At 39.9% G+C, this 18,978-nt stretch overlaps 2 protein-coding genes across 3 annotated transcripts in view; one reads left to right on the top strand and one right to left on the bottom strand.

Moving 5' to 3' along the window:
- The window catches only part of LIX1 (limb and CNS expressed 1), a 55,080-nt gene extending 43,068 nt beyond the window's left edge, over nt 1-12,012 (top strand). The window contains exons 6-7 of the mRNA XM_049647642.1: nt 7,085-7,162; nt 9,070-12,012. Coding sequence (XP_049503599.1) covers nt 7,085-7,162; nt 9,070-9,357 — 366 coding nt within the window. The 3' untranslated portion in view covers nt 9,358-12,012. The remainder of the gene's footprint in view (nt 1-7,084; nt 7,163-9,069) is intronic.
- A 3,902-nt stretch (nt 12,013-15,914) lies between these two features.
- The window catches only part of LOC125934323 (uncharacterized), a 25,070-nt gene continuing 22,006 nt past the window's right edge, over nt 15,915-18,978 (bottom strand). For both annotated transcript variants that reach the window (XM_049647640.1, XM_049647641.1), the window contains 2 exons: nt 18,247-18,978; nt 15,915-17,753 (listed from right to left, as the gene is read on the bottom strand). The exon at nt 18,247-18,978 is cut by the window's right edge and continues 2,873 nt beyond it. The gene's annotated coding sequence lies outside the window, so the exon portion shown is untranslated. The remainder of the gene's footprint in view (nt 17,754-18,246) is intronic.

The raw sequence follows: 18,978 nt of genomic DNA, 5'->3' as shown, positions 1-18,978 counted from the left end.
TTTAATTTTTTTTTCAACGTTTTTTATTTATTTTTGGGACAGAGAGAAACAGAGCATGAACGGGGGAGGGGCAGAGAGAGAGGGAGACACAGAATCGGAAACAGGCTCCAGGCTCCGAGCCATCAGCCCAGAGCCCGACGCGGGGCTCGAACTCACGGACCACGAGATCGTGACCTGGCTGAAGTCGGACGCTTAACCGACTGCGCCACCCAGGCGCCCCCCATCCCGTTTTCTTTTTAAGTGACAGTGGTTTCACTGGCCTTTGAGGCTGATTGTCTTGGTTTTGAAGAGACTGGTATCCCTAAAGCATACCCTCTGGGATAGACAGGGGCATGCATCAGCTCAGTGATTCTGGGCCCAGACTCTGAAGTGGGCTGGCCCAATTTAGCTTGGCTCTGCTTCTCACCTCTAAATCTGTTTCCTCATTGTATGTAAATTAGGGAGACTATTAGTACTGGCACTACCTCACAGTGCCATGGTGAGCGTTAGATGGGACAATATAGAAAGAGTCCAGAACATTTCTTAGCATATGGTAAATACTCAGTGAATATTGGGGCGCCTGGGTGGCTCAGTCGGTTGAGCGGCCAACTTTGGCTCATGTCATGATCTCGCAGTCCGGGAGTTCAAGCCCCGAGTCGGGCTCTGTGCTGACAGCTCAGAGCCTGGAACCTGTTTCGGAATCTGTGTCTCCCTCTCTCTGACCCTCCCCCGTTCATGCTCTGTCTCTCTCTGTCTCAAAAATAAATAAACGTTAAAAAAAATGTTTTTTTAAAAATACTCAATGAATATTGACAACTGTTATTATATATACTTCTGAAGAAAGACTGCTTCACCTGAAAGGCTACCAGATGGATTCCCTTGGCAACTTTATCTAACCTAAAGGTTTCAAATGAGGAAAAGATACCTCCCTGCACTAAATATTTCAGGGGTCTTGCTGTAGGATAAAAGGGTGGAACTGTAAAGGGTCCGTGCTTTTCCCCCATAAATAATCTAAAGTCAAAGAGAAAAAAATGAAAGGGAAGAGGATAACACAAGAGAAAGAACACCAATTTGTCAAAATTGGACAGACTGTGTGACACCTGCCCTATCACTTCCCACCTGGGCACTTCAGTATTCTGAGACTCAATTTTCTCATCCATAAAATAGGAATCATAATGCCCATTGTGTAGGATTTTTGTGGAATGCACATAACGTGACATTTATACAGCATCTAGTACAGTAATTTCCCCAAGGAAGAACCTCATGTATTTTAATTCCTCCCCTCTCAACCCCAACCAAAGAAAATTGTACTTCTTTTACTATAAAATGAATGCTGCCTGCTCTAGTACATAGTAGCTCATATGTGATTTAGTAGCTGTTTTCAGAAAACTAAGAATGATTTTTGAATGCAATTAGGTTATTAATCTGGCAAAGATGAGGGAGGCAGGATTTTTAAAAATTCTTAAAATTTTGTCCAAATACTATGAAAGGCTGTACTCAACCACCTTTTAGTAATACTTTAATTACCTTGCAATGGGCTGTATGTTTTCTGTGTGGTCTATGTAGTAAGGTATTTAAGTATGTGAAATAATAACTTGAATCAAACTGTGGAAATGGTTCATAAATTCTCAGAACAGAGGCTGGGGACAGGATGGGGGACAAAGGAAGAGGATGTGAGGGCAGGAAAAATCCAAACTCACTCCCCCAGTAGGGATGCTGGCAACCCAGGAGGACGGCTGTGGAACACATCTCTTTTCCTTCCGCCAGTTCTAGGTTGCCTGCTGGGTCCCAGCACATTCCTTGGTGGCCTGGGTTAAATGCATCAGCTTGTTTCTTCACATAATGGGAATTGACCACAGACCTGGGCTGTTTGTAGCCGACACAGCAATTCAGTACCCCTGGTGGGTAATAGACGTATGTCTGTATCTAGCTACGGATGACTATACCATATAAAAACAAGGCGGGTGTCTCCTGACTGCCTGCAGGCTTTCCAGGGGGGCTGTCAAGGAGGCAGCACTCAGAGGAAACGTGATAGGCTTCTGCTTACGTTCACTTCGTGGGAGGGAAGCTGGGTAGCCTTTCCATACAGAAAATTGCCTGGTGTTTGGGGGGAGGGATGGCGACAGCACTAGCCACTGGGTCTTGTCAAGGTCAGATTTGAGGCAGACTTTGACTGAAGCTGGTTAATATATTTACTCTGAAGCCTAATGCAGTCCAAGGACGACTTGTTTATTTACATCTTTGCTAAATTCTCCAGGTCGCCTTTTAAAACCTCATCCCATAAACAAATTTCCTCTTAAATCCATTCTCTTGGGTGGGGAGATGGTGCCCACCTGTTTTTCAAGTTCTCCATTTACAGTGTTTGTTTTTCTTATTTCTGATGAATCACAGAACCAAGAGAGTCTCCCAGACAGAGTTCTAGAGAGAAGCAGCATGCATTTTCTCCCCACAAAGTAGCTGAAAGGGCAAACATTGTTCCTAATAGGAGGCAACACCAGGAAGCACTGAGGACAGAGCCCAGCTGGTGGTGGTTTAAACTAAATGAATGACAAATTGAACCAGGAAAACTGAAGAATGAAAGCTGCAATTTGCACTTTTTCCTAAAGATGAAGAAAACACAGGGCTCGATTCTCCATTTGATTTCAAATTTATTTTACTGATCAGGACTGGCTACATAATTCTTGGGGCCCATACAAGATAAAAATGCAGGGCCTTTTAAAAAAAAAATTGCTAAGAATTTCAAGTCGGTGGAGACTTAAATCAAGCTTGGGGTCCTGTGTGACTGCACAGATCACAAGTTCATGAAGCTGGCCTTGTCCCTGAGACAGACTCACCAGAAGGGATGACTAGAAAAGGAGAATTAAGCATTCACCTCAGGCACAAAATTTAAAGGAGTTTCAAAAAACTCAATGACAAAGACAATATTATAATGCACTATTTTATTTTATTCTTCTTATTTTTTTTTAGAGAAAGAGAGTGCAATCAAGGGAGAGGGGCAGAGGGAGACAGAGAATCTTAAGCAGGCTCCACGTTCAGCATGGAGCTCAATGTGAGGCTTGATCCCATGACCCTAAGATCATGACCTGAGCCAAAACCAAGAATTCTACTCAAGTGACTGTGCCACCCAGACACCACTATACTGTGCCACCCAGACACCCCTATAATGCAATATTTTAAAAACTCAAAATGAATGTGTGAAAATTCATAACAAATATCACCCTAGTCCCAACCCAACTTATAGGCCAGCTTCTTGTTTACCTGTCAGCCTACCCAGACTCCCCAGGCTTCTAGGTCAGCCACATAACAAGAAGCATGGCACAAAGACATGAATAAGGAACAGGTCAGATAGCTCACCAAACATATTTCCTTTAAAGTGATAAGGTTTTGGGGCATCTGGGTGGCTCAGTTGGTTGGGCAACCGACTTCAGCTCAGGTCTTGATCTCACGGTTTGTGAGTTCGAGCCCTGCATCAGGCTCTGTGCTGACAGCTCAGAGCCTGGAGCCTGCTTCAGAGTCTGTGTCTCCTGCTCTCTCTACCCCTCCCCTGCTCGCACTCTGTGTCTCTCTGTCTCTCAGTAATAAACATTAAAAAAAAAAAATTAAAGTGATAAGGCTTTGACAGGTAGAAAACAAAACCATGAAAACCAGGCAGCAGGGGATTATGATGGCCTAGGAAGAGAATCCTTACAGAGGCCCACAGCAGCCCTCTCCTTGCTCTCCTTGCCAATCTGCAATAATATAGGGATTTCTGATGGAATCAACGAGAGGCATACAAGGATTTCCTGGGGTTAAGAGAAGGGCTCAAACAGCTTCGGGAAGATTTGAGGATAGTAAAGGTGGTCTTATGAAGGAAAATAAAGAAGTAGGACAGGAAGAATGTGGAAATATTTCAATATACTTTACATAGTGATGATAAGATTAGCATCTCTACAAAGGAAGGCAATGACTAGATTGGGATGTAATGTAAGAAGGCAGAAAGAAGGTCATCTTCCCTGTGGGATTTTAGGAACAAAAACAGCACTGAGAAAGAGGCAGTTGTGTTACTGCTGCAGCAAAAACTCCTTGGGGATGGAATAGAAATTTGGACAAACCATAAGGGGTAAGGAGGAGGGCTCTTCCACAGTGAAAAACAGTTCAAGTCTCTGTGGGGAAGTTTTTGAGAGATGTCGGTTGCCAAGGGACATGGGAACAGTTTTTGGCTCTGTTCATGGCAGAATTGTGGGTGCTAAAGTCTTAGGAGGACTGCTGGGTGGAATGCCAAGAGTTTATCTGGAAAGGGGGCAGTAGTTAGTGTATAGATAAGAATGAGAGCTTAGAAGACATTGGAGGAAGAATATGTTACTAAGGCAAAAATTGTAGGATGGTGGAATTAAGAGCCCTGTAGGCTGTTTCTCAAACTGGGCCACAAGGACAATATCAAGAGGGCTGTTGAAAGTCACAGAAGAAACTCACTATATCTTTCTGGGTTTTACTGAGTGTAACCATTATAAACTTGGGTTGGGGGGAAAGTGGAGGAGTGGAGGTGGTATGCATTATTTTAAAAAACGGATATATACACTAGAATACAAAATAAAACATGAAACGGAAAGAGATGTCTTATTTGGAAATAGTGGCCCTCCTGTAATATCACAGAGACTGTTTCCTATCAGGACATAAAAAGTGTTCCTTTTCATTTTTATGGCTACCAAGTCTCTAGTGAGTAGGTTTAAAGGTACAATGAGAAAGGTAGCACAGATTTACCCTCTTCAGTCACTGGGGTTACCTTGCTGAGAAGCACAGGGGTGAGAAGCAGATTACATAAGATTTAGCTGTAGAACAAACCCACTCTCACTTTTCCAAATTATCAGAGTGACATGACAGACTGAAAATCTGGACCAGGGAGAAGTGGAAAAGAGAGGGCATAAGAGGGGCAGCTTCCCTGAGCAGTGGAACCAGAGCCCTAGGCAGATAGTGGCATCTCTGTTTGGGGTAGGAGGAGTAATTCTGCTGGTATCCATGAATTATTTTAATTAATAGAAACACATGGTTTTGCTTTTACTGAAGTCTCTATGGGCCCTTTGAGTGCTTACTTGAATAATAGAATATAGACAAAACTCCAAACTGAAAAGAAGGGAAAAAAATTACATTCTACTGGCAATTTTAGACATAAGAATGGTGATATTTGCTCTTCTGATCATCTTATAGCTTTAAAATTCAATAATTTTAAGATGTCTGAAATCTTAGAATGCCTTAGGTCTCTTCATTTTCATAATTTAAGCTTCTTCCTGAGCAAGCAGAGGTAAAGACAAAACAATCAGCTTTTTTAAATGGTCGGTAGGACATCTGTCTCAAAGTTAAGTTTTCATAACTAGTGTCATGACCAGGAATTTCCTTAATTGCATTGTGTGTGTTGTTTATGCTGTTAATCCACAATGGCGGGGGGGGGGGGGGTAGTCTCTCTGACCAAAAATGAAAAAAAATGCAGATAATTTCACGGGAAGACACATTAGGAAAATAAAATCTTCAGTATGTGTATATAGTTTACCTTGCCCTTCATATCATCAAGGGAAAAGATGCTGATAGAAACTCAATGATGTGCTCAGCCCCAGCCACTGGATATAGGGACTGTGGATTGGTTTTAAGGTCAATTACACTTTATTACCCATATTTGTATGCATTTTCTTGACTGAATTTATAAACATAGGAGAATTTTACAGTTTCTGTGGTTTGTCAATTATATGTTATCTATATTTACTTTTTGGCTAAAATTTAAATGGTTTCTTTAATATGTAATATTGTCACATGATTCAAAGCTCAATAGGTAACACAGAATGTCAGAGGGAGATCTCCTTCCCCATCCTTCCAGACATTCCTGTTCTCTCCCCAGAGACAACTATGTTACCCAGTTCTTTTGTATCTTGCCAGAACTCTTCTGGCATTTACAAGCAAACATTTATAAGGGTTTTCTATTCTTTTAAATCAAATACCAGCACACAGTATATGTGTTATGCATCTTGCTTTTCTTTTAACACCACATCATAAAGACTCTTTATACTAGAACCTGGAGAGCCTTCTCATTCTCTCTCCATGAATGAAAGTATTCAGTAGCAAGAATGTATTGTAGGGGAGGAAAATAATTTTCCTTCTACCCTTATGAGTTCTTAGCTGAGACCCCTGCAATCAAAGACAGATTAACATAAGAAAAACAGAAGTTTATTAGCATATGTACCTCACATATATATGAGAGATACTCAGGGAAAAATAAGTATCTTCCTGAGGTGGCTTGGAATTTATGATAAAATACCATCTTGATAGGAAAAGGGGAGGCAGGAGATGTAGGCCTCTTAGGGGATAGCAAATGATTTTTAATAAAGATGAATGGGCCCTTAGTAGAATAGATAGGATGTATAATACTCTGTGACAGAGTTTGTTTGGGTATGGTGTGGACCTCCAGTTTCCTTTTCTATAGTAAGAGTTGGTCTTCCCTGGTTGATAAAATTCCTCAGGAGGAGATTTATCAAAACAAGTTCCTTTTGTCTTTAGGCAGATAAGGGGAGTTCAGGGAAAGACTGTCACTGCATTTGATGTTTTTCAAGTGGCTTAAAATAATCAATATACCAAAATGGCATGTTTTGGAATGACATGTCCTAACAAAAACAGAAAAATAACATAACAAAAGGGAGATACGGACTTTGGAAAACAAAGGTAAGTTTCATACTTTTTAAAACCATTTCCTTAAAAATGAGCATTTAACATATTCCCAGCCTCAGGCAATTTCAAAAACAGTACAATGAATAATTTTGCCTGCACATCATTCTGAGATATGCTGGTATATTTAGATAACTTCTTGAATGTAGAGTTGTTACAGTATATGTATTTTTAATGTTGAAAGATATTTTTCAACTACTTAGTCATTTTATTGTGCAAATATGGATGTGGCAGAGGAGGGAAGAAAGAATGCTCGAGAATCTTGTAGACTCTGGTGTTTGAAAAGTCTCAAAATTTTCTGATGATATTGTGTATTCTATTTTCCTGAGATAGTTGGGGATCAGAGTTATGCCCTACCCATCTCTCACACTTTCACATTTCTGCTTTGAGATTAATGACAGGTGTTTGGGTTTTGTAGGAGCTGATGACCATTTTCCAACTACTGCACTGGAATGGAAGCCTAAAAGCCCTTCGTGAAACAAAGTGTTCCCGACAGGTGAGATTTTCCAATCAAGAACAGGTTTATGTCATAGAGACTGAGCAGATGGCTTGTCATCTTCCTAGATTTCCTTTATTTGGATTTTTCTCTGTTTAAATTTGGTACTTTATTTATTAAGAGCAGAAGATACAGGAAAAAAATATATAAAACAATCTATTTGAGTCAGGGACTGACCAACTAGGCATGCTAAGGAGAATATTGCCTGGACATGGGATTCATTTAGCTACCTGTACTAAATGCCAGAATGGAGGGATCATTAAGACAGACTTGATTTCTAAGTCAAGTGCTAAATCTACTCTACACGCCTGCCCAACCTTAGAATTTGTGCCTTCACCGGAATCTACCCCCAAAACGAAGAGCACACTGTATACACTGTATGTTAGCCAACTTGGCAATAAATTATATATATTAAAAAAGAATTTGTGCCCTCTTCTGTTCTCGAATGCAGAAAGAAATTTGAGAATGTACTGTTTCTGAACTGCTTCACTGAAGAATGGTAAAGTTATCCACTAAAAGTCCCCAAAGGGCAACAGAAATGATTATAAAGCTGGGCAAGCTGGCATTCAGTCACCTCAATTTTTTGGTTTGGAAGTTTCTTCCTTGTTTTTCAGAAATGGGGTCTCACTATTTCTTTGTTACCTATGAGAAGCACCCTTCCCCCCTTTTTTTAATGGCAAAGGCAAACCCTCTCCTGTGTATTGAACAGCTTTCACCTGCTATCTTCCAATATTTATGCTTTCTTTGCTTTCTTTATGCACCATTAGACTTTGAAAGATGGCCATTTATTTTTGAGAATTTGCTAACAGGAATTTGTATGAGGAATAAAGCCTCTACTAGTCAGCTAGATGTGGGTGGATATAAGAGTTTTCCATGCACTGCAGCCCCAGGAGTTTTTAGTTGTTCTTTGGTTAGAAAGTCTGGCTTTCAAAATGTCAAAGATGGAAAAGAAATAAGTAGCTGACAATGGTTTTGGCTATTTTTTTTTTCTTTTCCTTTGATTTTATAAAAGGCCTTTGAAACTCACTGGGTTAGTTATAAACACTTTTCCATGGTTGTTTTTAATTTGTTAAGGTCATAAATAAATACCATATGTTCTTGAAAATAAAAATAAGCAAAGCATCCACTCTACAAGATCTTCTTAAAGTGTATCCATCAAACCCATACATTATGTTACAATGTATTGGCAATTTTTTTCACATGAAAATTGACAGGTAGTGGCCAATTTTTAATTGTTTGCAGAAGAAATACTGTACATGAAGTTACCATTATATCAATAATGATAATGCCTATGTTCCACAATACACTTTTAAAGTTCTATTTGTAGTTGCTGTGAGCCATTTGGACTGTCATCTATCTTCCTTAAGCTAACAAATTGACTCTTGTTAGGAAGTGGGCTCTCCTGGTTTCTAAGTCTTGTCCTGATTCAAAGCCTCCTGCTTTCTGCAGGGGGTGAGACCAAACCCAATTATACCCTAATCTTTCCATATAACTGTTTCCATCTCTCCATCTTGCTGAAGGAGAAAATCCTGGGCAGAAGAGTTCAAGGAATAAATGAGGTAATATCCATGTGTGAAGGAATGCATTTTCTAAGGAAGACATTTTCTAGCAACGTCAGAGTTCTGTTGTGAACATTATTGAGTCATTCTTGGTGGTAGTGTTTTGACTTAGCCTGAAGTGACCCTGCTTTGCTTGACCAGCTTGGCCCTTCATTTGCTTTAAGAAGTATATCATGGGATTTTGTTTCCATGTGTAAACATCAGAGAGGTTCAGTTATTGGTAAAACCTGTATGAATGTGGATGTGGGGGGTGGCAGGGACAAAGGAAATGAGGTGTTGGAAAGCCATGAACACAGGTGCCTTTGTTGCTCTTCATTGACACTCTGGACTTTGTCTCTTGGCTTCCAGGAAGTCATCTCCTACTATTCCCAGTATTCCCTAGATGAAAAGATGCGCAGCCACATGGCCCTGGACTGGATCATGAAAGAGAAGGAATCTCCAGGAATTCTCTCTCAAGAGCTACGGATGGCCCTGAGGGAGTTGGAGGAAGCCAGGAAAGCAGGACAAGAACTGCGTTTTTACAAAGAAAAGAAAGAAATCCTGAGTTTAGCCCTGACTCAGATCTACAGCGATCCTGACACCTCCTCACCCAGTGATGATCAGCTGAGCCTAACGGCTCTTTGTGGCTACCACTAGCAAGGCTAGGTTCCAGCTGGCCTGAGGTTGGCAGAGGCTGGACTCTAACATTAGGAAGCTCAGTGAAGGAAGTTGTTGGAGGCTTTACCACCTACAGCTACCACCTGAAGGCTGTACTAATTCTTCCCACCCATTCCATTCATAGACTCTCAGAGTAATAGGATCCTTACAGGTCCCAACAATTTTCCCATCACACTTTCAAGAGTTCCTCCTCTTACTGAAAGGATGGAGACAGAATTGTTTGAAAAACATTTCCCAGGTTTGGCTCTAGCCTAAAGCCCTGTTGACATGTGCCTTCCTAGATTATGTATGTTGTTTTAAACAATGGGCCAGTGTAGCATCCCCCAAAAGAACACCAGCTGGGACTGGGGAAAGTAGCATGAGAGCAATTTTTAAAAATAGTTGGGATTAAATAAACAACATAGAAAATACACATGGGTCAGAATTTCTTCCTAAGCTTTATAAACTAAGAGACACTTCTACTCTACTAGGTAAAATCCAAAATTCCAGTGGCAATTTTATCTGGACATCCCACTATCAAAGATCTAAAGTGGTAATAGTGAAAATACGTGATAAATTTAACTTGGCTTAAAATGCCAGTTATGATAATTTTTAAAAAATCCACACTCTTCGGTATGGGGATAAATTTCACCTAGAATAGTACTCCTATTCCTCAAGAAGAATTAGTATCTAATTTTAATGAGTCCTGCAAACAGTGATGTTCATTTTTAACTTGCAAATAGATAACTCAGGTTGATTTGTTTTTATTTTTGCCACCACAGTCATCTATGTATCATGGAGACAGTCACTGGATTTTGAAAAATCATTAGCTTTTAACAGTGCTTGCATTTGATTGTTTCTCGTGCATTAGAGAGAAGGAGTCTTTAACTGTCTTTATTTTTGTTCAAGAACATAAGCCAGGAGTAGTTCAAATGTAGTGTCATTTCCAAGTTTTAATTAGACATTGTCATCTCTCTTTGAAAATGGCTTGGGTCAATTAACTGATTAGAAAACCAAAAGCAAATACAGACCAATTTGTAGATGGTTTCTGGTCACTCAAATTTAAGAATGGCAGCAGTGTGAATTTTAGACATTTGTAGGAATTTCCAACTTTATAACATAAAAAGGATTATCTTGCATTTAGTCCAATAATTCAAAATAAAGGATACAGTTTTTTCAATGTTAAGTAAGATTTCTTTTTCTTCATGTTTAAGTGAATGCAAACTAACGTTCCTGAAGGCTAAAACCATTATATTTACATTAAAGTTTACAAAAGTATGATAGCTTAACTTCATATATAAATATGTGCAGATGTAATTATCACTCCTTAAGTCCCCATGAAAACTATATATATGGATCATGTATTTTGGAATTAGCCTTTAAAATAAAAAAATTAATTTCAGATATCATATTTCTCACACCAGGGGAAAATTTAGCTTCTTACCTACTGCCTTACTCTGTCATGAAAGGTAATACTATAAATATTAGATAAATTTAATTTAAAAATATTATGTTAACAAATGTCACATTTCTCCCCAAAATGAGGCTGTGTCACCTAGAATAAAACTAAAACTATATTCCCTTATAATCCTAAAAAGAAATTCGAATTAATGTTTGCAAGTTGAATAAATTTTAACATTAAGGAAACTTTCTGTTAAAAGCAATTTTTTCATAAAGTCATTACTCTTTATCATTTCATAAAACCGTAATTTCCCATGTTGGGTGTGATTATAGGTAGGTCCATCTTTGCTGCATTTGCAGCTTTTGACTATGACCACCTAAAGCTGACACCATCTAATTAGATCCAGGAAGGGGAATCAGCAAGGAAAATGTTAAAATTTATTCTTTGCTCTATAATTAGAAAACTGTACCTATTACGTGAATTAAAGCATTGCCCTTGGCCAATGGCAGTTTTCCCACCTGGTCAGAACTGCCCACTCTTCCTGGAATGGTATGGAACCTATAGCAAAAGAAACAAAATTCAGAATCTCTGCCATTGCTGGAGCCTTTTAATGCTCAGTTATAGCAAATCAATTTTAGCTAAGACATAAGGGCTGCCAGTACATCACTTAAACATTTATAATTCCAGACCTAAGAAGAGCCATGTTGAAAAGCAAAGTAGATTCTTCTTCCTCTTTTGTATCTTGTTCTCAGTGATACACTGTGTTGAAGGGGATTAAAGTGGAAGATTCTCTATTTTAAATATATGGAGTTCTGGGTCCTAAACTTTTGTGGTTATAATGCCTTTGAGAATCTGATGAAAGCTATGGACCTTCTCCTAGGAAAATAGAGTGAAGCATATACCTTCAAATTTATGCAGTTTCAGAGAGTTTGTGAACCTCCCCAACGTCCATGGATTGCTCTGTCCAAGGACCTCCAATTTAGAATCTTGAGTACAGACTTATAGTCTCAAACTTTTCAGCATGGATCCAAACTAGCTCAGACCAGCCCTGTGTAGCCTATTTCTAAGATAAATGTTATCATTCTTAAATACAGAATTGTACTGCATTTTGACAAGAATGGTTTAATCTTCACAAAGTCCAAATATACCAAATTGCTATGAAAAAACAGCTTAAAACAAACTAGTCACTAAGTGTGTGAACCTATTAGAATATTGTCAATCTAATAAAGACATTATTCCTCTAATGATCAGAATTTGTCCATTTGTTCAAAAGCTGTAGTTCACTGATACATTTTCCATTTAATTTATTCACTTACCTCTAGAAAAAGAGAATAAAATCACAGATAGTCCTGAAATGCTATACCATAATCAACTATGAATCTAATCATCTATGTCTCAGGAAAAAGAGAAATAAAGAATAAAGATTTAACACTTCCCTGTTTCTTTCGGGGAAGCTTTTGAAGACAACAGTATTATCATAGTTGACTTCATCTCTAAGATACTTTAGAGAATTCTGAGTTATATCATGCCATGTCTTTCTTTCTTGCCATGGACAAAAGAAGCCAGACTAAGAATATTTTCATTATCCTTGACTATATTTAAAAGTAAACACTATTCAAGATATTATCACTTTTATATCATTGATACTTTTTTGTTCTGCCTTGCAGAAATGCAAGTATCAAGTTTTCGTCTATGGTGTCTATGGTGTAAAAGAGTGAATATTGTTTTCAGCCAGGGTCCTAGGAAAAAGAAAATCATTTTTTTTCTACCACAGTGGTTCTCAACTCTGGCTGCACATTAGAAATACCCAAGGAGCTTTAAAAATTCCAAAATGTCCAGATTATACCCTGACCAATGAAATCAAACTCTCTGGAAGTGGGGCCCAGGCATCAGTATTTTTTAAAGCTCCCCAGGTTGTTTCAATGTGCAGCGAGGTTTGAGAATGACTGCTCTATCCACCAAGGTCTGGCTCAGAGGTCTATGACCTAAGTAGTGGAAGCTATTATTCCACTTGGCCTAGGCCCCAATTCAAATGTTGAGTTCTTTTGAGCTAGGTAGAACCAAAACCTTCAGCTTGAGCAAGAGGATCTCCTGGAGCCCAGAACTAAAGAGGGGCAAGCACCTGCATATCCATGCGCATGCGTGTACACACACACGCGCACACATGCACACACACACACACACACACACACACATACACTGTATCTTAGCAGTACATCCACGTTCTGCCCCAGGGTCCAGGCTTTCTTTCTCAAATATGGTATGTAAAATATCTACACCAGAATCATCAGGGGGTACTCATTTAAAACTTCAAGTTGCTGGGCCACACCCCGGACCTGCTGACCAAATTACAGGAGAAGGTCTGAGTTATTTACCACTTCACCAGGTGTTTCTGATCACACTTAAATTTGAGCTCTTTTGGCCTAAAGCTACCTAACACATTTTTAGTAGGCAGAACAGCCCTGCCCCTTCTGACATAACTAGCCTCTTGGGGTAGAGTGCAGAAAGGAATAAAGAAGAGAAGGGAAGGTTATCTCTATCCTTTCTGGAAGGAAGCTGGAGAAAAACAGAAGGGGCACAGAGATATGGCTGCCTTTTCTCTACCAAAAGAGCAGCTCCCACTCTTTTATCACTTTGGCCTTAACATTTGGAATTACTTTTAATCCCTTTACTAGAAACTGTGGAAATCTCTTTTAGCTCACAGTTAAAGCTACTTCTTTAAACCTGACTAAACCCTGGTAGCACTTTGTTCCTTGGAGCAAAGTAGGCTGTGGGAAAGGCAAGCAGAAGCTTCTTGAAAGCTGTTGAGTCTCTAGAGGTTTAGGAGTGAAAATCCCAGATTGCAATCTATTTTTAGCAGTTCCCATTTTAGCAGCAATTATGTTCCACAAATACATTTGTAAGTCAATTGTTCAACCCTGAAGGCGCATTTTTCTATAGGAGCAATGTCATATATGGTGGCAAGTTTCCCAGACTAGCCTACATAAGCAGTAGGGTACCCCAAATATTGATCTCTGGACCTAATACCTCTCCAGGTTGAAAGAGGGCAGGGGAGGGTGGAACAAGGACAGCTGAGGCTAGGGCATAGTATTGAAAACCTCCCGAGGCATATTTCTCATCCCCAAATTTGTTCTCCAGGCTCTTTATTTTCTCCTTGCTCCTCCATAGATTACCTTGCCAATACACCACCCACTGCCATCACTTGCTGCTTCTTATGATCATGGTTTCTTCTACTTTCTGACTTACTGAAGTAGAGAGGTGACTTTTTACTGCCCTCTTACAAACTCTTTGAAAATTTCTAAGAGTGTTATCACTAGAACCAGGAACATTTTTGTGACCTAAAAATGTCAGTTACTAAGCTTCTCTGCAGACTGTTTTCACCAGGGCTGGTGGGGAAAAACATAGACACACAAAGCAGGACAGGCTTTGGACAGGCTAGCCATGGAACATGTCCCATTCCCCCATACTCCTAGATTTCCTGCTTTTTGGTGTTCTCATTAGGTTCCACATGACACTGCCCCATCCTGATCACAGCTGCCCCATAACTAGCCAGTGATTCTGAGTAATCTGGCTCAAAACTCCAAAATGGACTGATCAGTCTGTCCTCTCAGGAATGTGAACTAAGAAACATGAAAAGAATTTGCCAGTTTGAGTTGGGAGGTAAAGTTGGAAGAGTCATGTTCATGAAAGTGATGGTTTGTGCAAGCTGAAGTGAGGAGAAGGAACCATGAGTCAGTAGAGGAAGCTGGTCAGTAGAAAGAAGGGACACTGGTTGGTGCAGAGAGCAGATGCAGGGAGAGGCGGAGAGGCAAGGAGAAGGTGAACACAGGAAGCCCATGAGAGGATGGCAAGAGCTGTGTCTCAAGTGCCCTGCAATAAAGTTTCTTATTCTTTATCTGAGTGGATCACATACCTTGCAACCAAGGAAACCATTCAGAGCAAAATCATACTCTATTATTCTGGATTTTTTATCCTCAGCATAGACCCAAAAAAACTGACATCAGAAAGAGCCTCTTCGAATGATAAACATGCTGCTGAGGAAAGTAGATTTAGAACTTGGGACAGAGATCACCTTTCCCCACTCACTCCCCTTCCCCCTCCAATGTGGCCAGGAGTCCTCCCAGCTCTGAAATAAGTTTATGTATCCTATGCTGATCATCCTGCCCTTGCTGCACTGTGTTCTCACCTTCCACAGGAGGTATGACCACAGAGGGAAAATAGAACTCTATTTTTAAAAAGACAGAATTCATAATCTCAAATGACTGTTGTCTTCTTAAAAAACTGGTTACCTTCTCTAACAATCCTCAAGAATGCTGTCTTTGGCAAAGACATTCCTGTCATGAACTCCTCTTTGGAAATGGTCCTCTGAATCCATGCAAGCAAAGGAAGAAAAGCAGTTTCTTTTGTTGGCTGAAAGCTTCTTGCCATCCTGAACTGACTAGTTTATTTTAGCAACTGGACTATTTAGATCAACTACTTAGCAGGTGCTCAATGAATGTCTCTTCAGTAGAAATTTGTTAACAGTGTGTTGGTGCCTTCCTTACTCCTTGATGATGAGTTAATTCATTCACCAGTCTTTCTCTCTTCTACTAGACTAGTCAGGACTCACTTGATTGTAAGGTAGAAATCCAAATAGAAACCACTAGGCAAAAGGAGAGTTTATTGGCTTGTGACACAAAAGTCCCAGGATAGTTTTTGCTGCAAGTACATCTGGGTCCAGGAGCACAAACCGGGACTTGGTCTCTCTCATGATATAGACATGTACATAAGTGTGCACATGTGTATCATTGCTCATTTCTCAAATCGGCTTTCTTTTGTGTCGGCCTCATTATTAGGCCTGCTGTCCCCTGGAGCGGCAAGATGGTGACCAGTAGTGTCATGCTTCCCTCATAGCAGCAGAAGAAATTCTCTTCCCAGCAGTTCAAACCCAAATCCCAGAACTGAGCGCTATTGTGGTGTTTCAGTTCAAACAATCACTGTGCCAGGCCCGAATCACATGTCTGTCCCCATAGAACTAGTGGTTAAGTCATCCCATCTAAACAACTTAGATCTAGTGGAGGAGGGGGAGGAGTCACCTGAGGTGGATATGGGTGCAGTCACCAAAATGAGGAAAGATGGACATTTCCCAAGACATTTTATTTATTTTTTATTTTTTTTAAATGTATTTATTTATTTCAAGAGAGACAGAGAGGATGAGTAGGGGAGGGCAGAGAGAGAGGGAGAAAGAGAATCCTAAGCAGGCTCTGCGCTGTCAGCGTGGAGTCCCAGGCAGTGCTTACACTCACAAACCACAAGATCATGACCTCAGCTGAAACCAAGAGTCAGAGGCTTAACCGACTAAGCCACCGAAGTGCACCTCCTAAGACATTTTAAAAATATTTCTCCTTGAGAGTCTTCAGAGGCAGAGTGAACAATAGAACAAATGCAGTCTCTTCAACCTGTAATTGGGTAAGAGGATTCTGGGTAGATGAAAACAACAGATGTCCACTATGAATACATTGTACCATTTCCAAAAATCAAATCCACCCTCAAAGGACAAATTTTGTCACCATTAAGGATGTTCAAAAGAACATTCTCCCCTGAGGGGAAGTCCAAAAGTGTTTCCAGACCAATCACATCACTGGAATATAAGCATACAAGTTCTCTGAGGACTCGCCTGAAGGGGCCAGTGCTCATTTATATGTAAGAGTTCTGTCATGTGGATAAGCCTAATCACTCGCATTAATCTGAAGTCACACTTCATACATCTTCCATGCTGATGAATTGTTGCTATGCAAGTGAGTCAGGAAATTTCCTCTGGTCTATTTCTGGTGGGCTCTGGCTTTCATTATCAGTGGCCGCTAACGCTACTTAATAGAAAGGAAAACAGCTGATACCACCAATTGAAAACAGTTGTTGCAGAACTGGACAGTTCAATAGCCCGAGTATTTTATTTATCCTTGCTTATGGCTAAGCACCTTGAAACCTTAAGAATGGCTCCACTCTGACCCCTGAGTCATGACATAGGCAGTCATAAAATGATTTGGGAGCAGTTTATTTTGAGGCAATCCATTGTGTTTTTTCCAGATATTTCCATCTTTCCATGTATTCATTTGTAAGTTTATGTCTGGAAGCGAATACACCATACTTAATGCAAGCAGGTTTTCATAGGGAAATTTTGAAAACACAGGTGACCCAATGAAATACTAGGTTACCAGGAGAATTGAAAAGTCAACCTGAAATGATAGTGAATTAAAACTAAAAAATGGGAGTTATTTTACCCTTTCAGATAATTGTCTCTCAAATGACCTGGGAGTTTTGTTTTATTTATTCACTCTGGCTACTTAGATTTTGTTTTAATGTTTTTTGGTCATGAGACCACCAAAGCAAACAAATCCAAAACATGGGGGAGGATGTTTCAATTCTCCTAAAGGTTGAAATAGATCCTTTTATCTTAAATGATGACTTACATCAGTATGTTGATTAAAGATTGGGTCACTAATATGGTGAATTAGAGTAAGACAAGCTTTCTTCCTGCTGCCTTTCATCCAGAGCACTCTCACTGGGAATGTGCTTTGTGTCCTTTATATTTTCTTCATAGAAATCTAGGACAGGGGTTCCTGGATGGCTCACTCAGTTGAGCATCCAACCTCAGCTCAGGTCTTGATCTCACGATTCATGGGTTCGAGCCCTGCATCTGGCTTTGTGCTTCCAGCTCAGAGCCTGGAGCCTGCTTCAGATTCTGTCTCCCTCTCTTTTCTGTTCACACTCTGTCTCTGCCTCTGTCTCAAAAATAAAATAAAAAACATTTTAAAAATTAAAAAAAAACAATCTGAGGAGAGTAGCTCCTTGTCCAGTTTACCAGTTGTTTGTGAAAAGCCAAGGGGGCTCAGCTCTTACTCTGCTGAAAAGAGGCTTCAACAGGCTATGCCTCGCCACCAGGGCAACCTCGTCCCAGGCATTGCAGGTGTCACACACGTTGACAGTAGGATTTACGGGGTCTAAAATGAACGGCCTACAACAAAACAAAACAGAACACAAAACTATTCATTTCTAAACTCAATTTCAATTTGTAGTATAGTGAGAAAGGGGAATGTCAGAGTTAAAAAAAAGGAATTTGGTTAAGAACAGGACTCTTGGAAGGGTGGAAGCAAGTCCACGCGGGACTAATACCTATCAGAAAACAGCAAGTTGCTTCTGCCCCTCCAACTCTGACTCCCTCTCATTTTTCCTCTTCACCTCGGGAGGCATTTCTTCCCTGGTTTCAGTCTTCAGTTACCTCCCCATTTGCCATCTACATCCACATTTGATTCATTCTACTCAAATTATTCTTAATTCACCCTTGAGAAGTAAGATTCTGTGAGAAGTAATCAAAGGGAATTGGCTTTGTGGTAATTAAGGCCTTCTCATTTACAATGAATGACAATAAAGCAACTCCTTGCTCCAGACTTTCTTGATGGTAAACATGCTTCTTATAGCCTAAGGGCATAGAGAAGATACATACTTACCTGGTGTGTTTCTGGTTAACCTTTACAAAAATGGGGAACTTGGGATGGTAGTGTCTGTGCCAAACGACATCAATTTCTGTGTATCGAACCAGAAGTTTGAGGACTGCCCTCATTCCCTGCACCAGGCTGAACAACAGCGGCTTTCCTGCCAGTTCCCAGATGTGAATTGTAAGGAGCTCCACTGTGTAAGAGGAGGGAAGTCTGCGGAATCTAGACACACAGAACGAAGGGTTGTCTACTTCCCTTAACCCAGAAAATGAAGACAGATTTATTCACTTACGAGAAAAATTTAAGCTCAGAAGACAGTTTACAAAACAAGAAATTCTCTTTTCAATCTCACTGTTTATCAAACAATTTTTCCACCAATGAGATGGACCAAATATAAAGAATTATGATATCTAACATTGGTGAGTTTGTGAGAAAAGAGACACTCTCACATTCTATTGGTGAGGATGTAATTTAATACAGTCTTTTTTTCTAAATTAAAACAGTCAACTCTACTAAAATTTGGTATGTTCCATCGCTTTGGTGAGCATTTTTCACTTCTACTCATTCTGTAGAGAATGTGGCTAGTCTGACTTGGGCACACACTGGATTTTGAAGACATATTTAAAAAAGGAAAATACTCATAATTTTTACATTGATTGCCTGTTGAAATGATAACATTTTGGATATAGTGGCTAAATATATTATTAAAAGTTAACTTCATCAGTGCTTTTTACCTTTTTATTT

This window comes from Panthera uncia, assembly GCF_023721935.1.
Source record: "Panthera uncia isolate 11264 chromosome A1 unlocalized genomic scaffold, Puncia_PCG_1.0 HiC_scaffold_17, whole genome shotgun sequence".
In the NCBI taxonomy this organism is placed as follows: Eukaryota; Metazoa; Chordata; class Mammalia; order Carnivora; family Felidae; genus Panthera; species Panthera uncia.
The sequence above is the reverse complement of the archived record's forward strand: the minus strand, read 5'-3'. Positions and strand labels throughout refer to the sequence as shown.